Source organism: Clupea harengus, chromosome 26 (genome assembly GCF_900700415.2).
Source record: "Clupea harengus chromosome 26, Ch_v2.0.2, whole genome shotgun sequence".
NCBI classification, from domain to species: domain Eukaryota; kingdom Metazoa; phylum Chordata; class Actinopteri; order Clupeiformes; family Clupeidae; genus Clupea; species Clupea harengus.
In genome coordinates, this window is record NC_045177.1 from 509,867 (window position 1) to 517,366 (window position 7,500).

At 46.7% G+C, this 7,500-nt stretch overlaps 1 protein-coding gene across 1 annotated transcript in view; it reads left to right on the plus strand.

Moving 5' to 3' along the window:
• The first annotated feature begins 3,870 nt into the window (after window positions 1–3,870).
• alkbh5 (alkB homolog 5, RNA demethylase) overlaps window positions 3,871–7,500 on the plus strand; it is a 6,686-nt gene continuing 3,056 nt past the window's right edge. Inside the window, exons 1-2 of the mRNA XM_012821029.3 lie at window positions 3,871–5,384; window positions 6,293–6,373. Of these exons, the coding sequence (XP_012676483.2) occupies window positions 4,687–5,384; window positions 6,293–6,373 (779 nt within the window). The 5' untranslated portion in view covers window positions 3,871–4,686. The remainder of the gene's footprint in view (window positions 5,385–6,292; window positions 6,374–7,500) is intronic.

The window sequence follows — 7,500 nt, forward strand, 5'->3', positions numbered from 1 at the left end:
CTCTCTTTCCCTCTCTATCTCTCTTTCCCTCTCTCTCTCTCTCTCTGCTCTCCCTCTCTCTCTCTCTGCTCTTCCTCTTCTCTTAAATGCAAATGGCGATATTGGCATGACTGCATACAACATGCATTGCCAGAGCATATTGACACAAACTATACAATCATAATAAACATACATACAAATTTCTCTCTTTCTCTCCCTGTGTTCAGGAGTTGTCTCTGAGGTTTCCTCTGAAGCAGGTCCAGGCTACACACACACAGAGACCCAGCTCTGGACACAGCTACCCGTATGTGGATCTGCTGCTGGGAGACCTGACCTCTCAGAGTGTTACACAGCTACAGCTAGAGCAGGTACACACACACACACACACACACACACACAGACACACACACACACACACACACACACACTCTCACACACACAGCTACAGCTAGAGCAGGTACACACACACACACACACACACATACACAGACACACACACACACAGACACACACACACACACACACACACACATACACAGACACACACACACACACACACACTCACACTCACACTCACACTCACACAGTGTTTGTGTGTCTCCACAGGATGCTATGAGGGAAAAGATATACACACACAAAGACACACACACACACACACACACTGCTAGATTGGATTGCACCTGTAATATATATGTGTGTGTGTGTGTGTGTGTGTGTGTGTGTGTGTGTGTGTGTGTGTGTGTGTGTGTGTGTGTCCAGGGCTTGGAACTGTGTCGGGTCATTGCTATGCACGTGGAGAACCTGCTATCTGTCCGAGAGAAGAGGCTGACCCTTCCACCCAGCGAGATCACCCTGCTCTAACACACACACACACACACACACACACACACACACACACACACACACACACACACACACGTGGAGAACCTGCTATCTGTCCGAGAGAAGAGGCTGACCCTTCCACCCAGCGAGATCACCCTGCTCTAACACACACACACACACACACACACACGTGGAGAACCTGCTATCTGTCCGAGAGAAGAGGCTGACCCTTCCACCCAGTGAGATCACCCTGCTCTAACACACACACACACACACACACACACACACACACACACACACACACACACACGTGGAGAACCTGCTCTCTGTCCGAGAGAAGAGGCTGACCCTTCCACCCAGCGAGATCACCCTGCTCTAACACACACACACACACACACACACACACGTGGAGAACCTGCTATCTGTCCGAGAGAAGAGGCTGACCCTTCCACCCAGTGAGATCACCCTGCTCTAACACACACACACACACACACACACACACACACACACACGTGGAGAACCTGCTATCTGTCCGAGAGAAGAGGCTGACCCTTCCACCCAGCGAGATCACCCTGCTCTAACACACACACACACACACACACACGTGGAGAACCTGCTCTCTGTCCGAGAGAAGAGGCTGACCCTTCCACCCAGCGAGATCACCCTGCTCTAACACACACACACACACACACACACACACACACGTGGAGAACCTGCTATCTGTCCGAGAGAAGAGGCTGACCCTTCCACCCAGCGAGATCACCCTGCTCTAACACACACACACACACACACACACACACACACACGTGGAGAACCTGCTATCTGTCCGAGAGAAGAGGCTGACCCTTCCACCCAGTGAGATCACCCTGCTCTAACACACACACACACACACACACACACACACACACAGAGAAGAGGCTGACCCTTCCAAATGTGAAATCAGTGTGTCCGTATCTGTTGAGGCCATATTGTATTTTGAAAAGTTGTGTTATTTGAGGAAATAAGCATTTCTTTATGTGCTCAGGTTTGTACGGTAGGGAATTCCAAAAGCCACACACACACAGACGCGCACAGACACAGACGCGCACACAGACACACACACACTCACAGACACACACACACACACACACACACATGCTCAATATCAATCAATCAACATGTTCAATATCAGATACATGATTTTGTGTTCAAAATAAAAAAAGTAAATAAAAATGTATTATATGAATGATCTCTCATGGTAACTCATTACAGGGTCCAGAAGGTGTATGTGTGTGTGAGTGTGTGTGTGTGCATGTGTGTGTGTGTTAGAGTGTGTGCGTGCGTGCGTGCGTGCGTGCGTGCGTGCGTGTAGGTGTGTGTGTGCATGTGTGTGTGTGTTTGTGTGTGTGTGCGTGCGTGCAAGCGTGCCTGTGTTTGTGCTCTGTATGTATTTACCTGGAGCACTGTATGCCAGAATACATCTCTGCTTGCAAAAGCGAAATCAACTTGACCTCTGCCTCTCCCTCTCCCTCGAAAGTGTGTGAGTGTGTGTGTGAGAGAGAGATAGACTCAGAGAAGTAAAAAGTGTGTGTGTGTGTGTGACAGAGAGAGAGAGAGTGCTTAAAGGTGTGTGTGTCTCTGTGAGAGAGAGACTTGGAGAGCTAGAACACATTTACATTTTACATTTAGTCATTTAGCAGACGCTTTTGTCCAAAGCGACGTACACAGGAGAGAACAGTCAAGCTAAGAGCAATAAAGAACATGGTGTAACAATAAATACTACTTTACATAAGAATTAGAAAAACGACCTAGAAAGGAAAAAAAGAAGTGCAGGAATGTAACTGCTGAAGTGCAGGTGCACACAAACACACACCTCAGCGGGGAAAGGTATATAGAATTATAAAATAGGGGGATATTTGGCTGAATGAATCCCAAAAGGATCTGCTGTATGCTAGGTGAGGGGAATAGGCGCCAAACGCCACAGATTGTAAGAACAGATGATGTCAAAGTAAGAACTGGATTTATTGCACACACACACACTCAAGCCTTGAATGGCAGGATGGACATGAAATGACTAAATAACCGTGCAAGAATGATCCGTGTACACACACACACACACCCACAGCGCGTGTGAAGGTCTTGGTGGAACGTCTTTGTGTTTAGAGCCAAATTTTACTTCTGGACTGCATTCTGGAACATTTTCAAGCAGGGTATCCTACGTTTTTGAAGAACATTATACACATAGATGTTTCTATTGGTTGTTTTCATATTTCATATCAGCATTCGTTACACACAAATAGGTACGGTAATACATGCGCTGGCTGAACTCTTCGTGTTAATATGTGTCAATATGAACTCATGAATATGAACTCGTTCATACAAAGTTGCACAGGCACCCTGAGGGTTTCGACCTTTTCCTATTATAATTTGATCAGTTAAATCGAGGAGACTATAACATCAGCTAGATAACTAGCTATCATTTTATGTAAATGGAACTCTTCCATTTAAACCGTTTAAGGTTATTACAAGTTTCCTTAGCTAGCTAGCTAGCATAACTAGATAACCATAGCAACCAGCTCAAAGTGGATACGTTTGTCCTCACCGCCTTCTTTACCATGCATTTAACATATAGCCCTCATATGCTAACAGGTGGGTCGTTAGCAGCTGTTTTGTCACTCAGAAAATGAAATGTGCAAGATTTTAGTTCTATTCTCCTTACAAAGTGCTATTTATTATTATTTTTCGAACTGTATATATCTGTACACAGAAGAAGATTCAAGGTTTCTGGGGATGTCCTTTTTATGACGCTAGGACAAAGGACTTATTGACAACAATAACAAAAATTCGCACCAGTAGGAAATCCTCCTTGAAGGGGGGCGGCGAATTTGGCTACCGCACAGGACGGCCAAAACCCCCGCTACGCCACTGCTCCCTCTATCCCTCTCTCCATCACTCTCTCCCCCTGTCTCTCCTTCACACACCTGTCACCATAGCCACACTTCTCTCCTCCTCTTCCTCCACAGCGGAACACATTCTGCCAGAAATACAATCACATTAGTTGCGCCCAACCGTTACAGCTTATCTATTACGTTATTTTAGTATTATGCATGCAGGTTGGACGTCTGTTTTTGACGGACTGCAGTCGCGTGCAGCTGATTGGAAACAAACGTCCACGTCCTCTTGCTGGCGCACGCCGCTGACCGTTCAGCGTGAGGCGCATGCGTGAACTTAACAGTTTGGGGGGTTGCACGAGTACTTTTTCTCTAACGTTACCCGTTTCGCCGGAATTTAAACCAAACGGACTGCTCTATAACATTAAATGCGTTGGGATATACACGTCAAGAAGGGGACATTACTTTGTCATCACGAGGAAACCTTTTTGTCGTTTCCAATATCAGGTCAGCACCAACGTAGCCTCTGTCTGTTAGCCATCCTAACTCAACGATAAGGCAATGAGCCTGTGCCTTAACAGCTAGCTAACTAGCTAGTGCCGACTAGTATGACATGTAGCTCGCAATGAATTAGTGTCTTTATGCAGATGGAGGGACGAGCAACATGTCTTTTATTAACACTTGATTGAATTGTTAATGTTCAACAAGCTGTACAAGACGTAGTTATTTGCACAAGTACTACGACAGCCAGCGTGTTCACTGTCTCGCTACCTTGCTGGTAGCTACCCCTGCCTAGCCACAGCTACCCTGCTAGCGTGCGCCTGGTAACCTTAGCTAGCTGTCCTGCTACGCAGCATAATAACGTTACCGTGGCTCCGGTCACGTCGTTTGCAACCTGTTTGCAACGTCTGTCAGCTTGCAGAGACAATGCAGGGATAAGTCATTATGGGAACATAGAGAAAAGAAGTATATTTTTATTATTTAAGTTTTAGTTGTTCGTTAGCTGAATGTTAACATGTCTACGACTGGGTTCACGGACCTGCGCGAGAAGCTGAAGGCCATGACGCCGCACAGAGACAACCTGAAAAACAAAATCCCCGAGCGGACCAACGGCGGCGCCAAGAAACGTAAGTACCGCGAGGAGTCCGAGGAGGACACCAGCGACCAGGAGCAGCGCGAGGCCGAGGCTCAGCGCGTGAAGGATGGCATCAAGCAGGCGACCGTCTTCAGCGCTCAGGACTGCGCGCTTATTGAGCAGAAGATTGACGAGGTGGTCGCCAAGGGTGACAAGGGTCTGTACCGCGAACACACGGTGGACCGCGCGCCCCTGAGGAATAAGTACTTTTTCGGGGAGGGGTACACGTACGGATCCCAGTTGGAGCGCCGCGGACCGGGGCAGGAGCGCCTCTACTCGAAAGGCGAAGTGGACGACATACCGGACTGGGTGCACGAGCTAGTGATCGAGCGTCTGGTGGACCGCGGGCTACTACCCGAGGGTTTTGTCAACAGCGCCGTGATCAACGACTACCAGCCTGGCGGTTGCATAGTGTCTCACGTGGACCCCATCCACATTTTTGAGCGACCCATCGTCTCCGTGTCACTCTTCAGCGACAGCGCGCTCTGCTTTGGATGCAAGTTCCAGTTCAAGCCCATCCGCGTGTCTGAGCCCGTGCTCTATCTCCCCGTACTCCGCGGGAGCGTCACCGTCCTCAGGTATGTTTCACCATCGTCAGGTGTTTGTATTGGTTTGTCTGTCACTGTCAAAAAAAAAACGTCTACACACACACACACACACACACACACACACACACACACACACAGGCTGACAGTGTTCTCTGTACACACACCAAACCGTGAGCACACACACTCTGAAGTGCTCTTGCACGGATGATCGGTCATGTGGATGAGGTCAGAAAGAGTATAGTTTAGCCACTACCTGTGCTCTGAAGCTAACCCTGCCGCTATGGAAACGTGCACTGAAGCTAACCCTGTCACTATGGAAACGTGCTCTGAAGCTAACCCTCTCGCTATGGAAACGTGCACTGAAGCTAACCCTGTCACTTGCAGGTTTAGGTACTATGGAAACTAAAGCTGACTGTGTGTGTTAATGAACCCAACTCTGATGATCATATCTTTAGTTAAAGCTGTGTGTGTGTGTGTGTGTGTGTGTGTGTGTGTGTGTGTTAATGAACCCAACTCTGATGATCATATCTTTAGTTAAAGCTGTGTGTGTGTGTTTATGAACCCCACTCTGTGATATCTTTAGTTAAAGCTGTGTGTGTGTGTGTGTGTGTGTGTGTGTGTGTGTGTGTGTGTGTGTGTGTGTGTGTGTGTGTTAATGAACCCAACTCTGATGATCATATCTTTAGTTAAAGCTGTGTGTGTGTGTGTGTGTGTGTTTATGAACCCCACTCTGTGATATCTTTAGTTAAAGCTGTGTGTGTTAATGAACATCAGCACAACACACACACACACACACACACACACACACACACACACACACACACTCTCAGTATCTATGTGCAAGAAACATCATGGCTAACACTATCTCACAAGCACAGTTGCCTTAATCGCTCGGAGTACCAAATCTTAACCTGTGTGTGTGTGTGTGTGTGTTTTAGTGATTATGCGGCCGATGAAATCACCCACTGCATCAGGCCACAGGACATCAAGGAGAGGAGAGCAGTGATCATCCTCAGAAGGTAGGTGTGTGTGTGTGTGTGTGTGTGTGTGTGTGTGTGTGTGTGTGAGAGAGATGGTTGTTATAAAACTGTTTGTGTGTGTGTGTGTGTGAGAGGGAGAGGGAGAGATGGTTGTTATAAAACTGTGTGTGTGTGAGTGTGTGTGTGAGAGAGAGATGGTTGTTCTAAAACTGTGTGTGTGAGAGAGAGAAAGATGGTTGTTCTAAAACTGTGTGTGTGTGTGTGTGTGTGTGTGTGTGTGTGTGTGTGTGTGTGTGTGTGTGTGTGTGTGTGTGTGTGTGTGTGTGTGTGAGAGAGAGAGATGGTTGTTATAAAACTGTGTGTGTGTGTGTGTGTGTGAGAGAGAGATGGTTGTTATAAAACTGTGTGTGTGTGTGTGTGTGTGAGTGAGAGAGAGATGGTTGTTCTAAAACTGTGTGTGTGAGAGAGAGAAAGATGGTTGTTCTAAAACTGTGTGTGTGTGAGAGAGAGAGAGAGAGATGGTTGTTATAAAACTGTGTGTGTGTGTGTGTGTGTGTGTGTGTGAGAGAGATGGTTGTTATAAAATTGTGTGTGTGTGTGTGTGTGAGAGAGAGAGAGAGATGGTTGTTATAAAACTGTGTGTGTGTGTGTGTGTGAGAGAGAGAGAGAGAGAGAGAGAGATGGTTGTTATACAACTGTTTGTGTGTGAGAGAGAGATGGTTGTTATAAATGTGTGTGTGTGTGTGTGTGAGAGAGAGATGGCTGTTATAAAACTGTGGGTGTGAGAGAGATGGTTGTTATAAAACTGTGTGTGTGTGTGTGAGAGAGAGATGGTTGTTATAAAACTGTGTGTGTGTGTGTGTGAGAGAGAGATGGTTGTTATAAAACTGTGTGTGTGTGTGAGAGAGATGGTTGTTATAAAACTGTGTGTGTGTGTGTGAGAGAGAGGTGGTTGTTATAAAACTGTGTGTGTGTGTGTGAGAGAGAGATGGTTGTTATAAAACTGTGTGTGTGTGTGTGTGAGAGAGATGGTTGTTATAAAACTGTGTGTGTGTGAGAGAGAGATGGTTGTTATAAAACTGTGTGTGTGTGTGAGAGAGAGATGGTTGTTATAAAACTGTGTGTGTGTGAGAGAGAGAGATGGTTGTTTTAAAACTGTGTGTGTG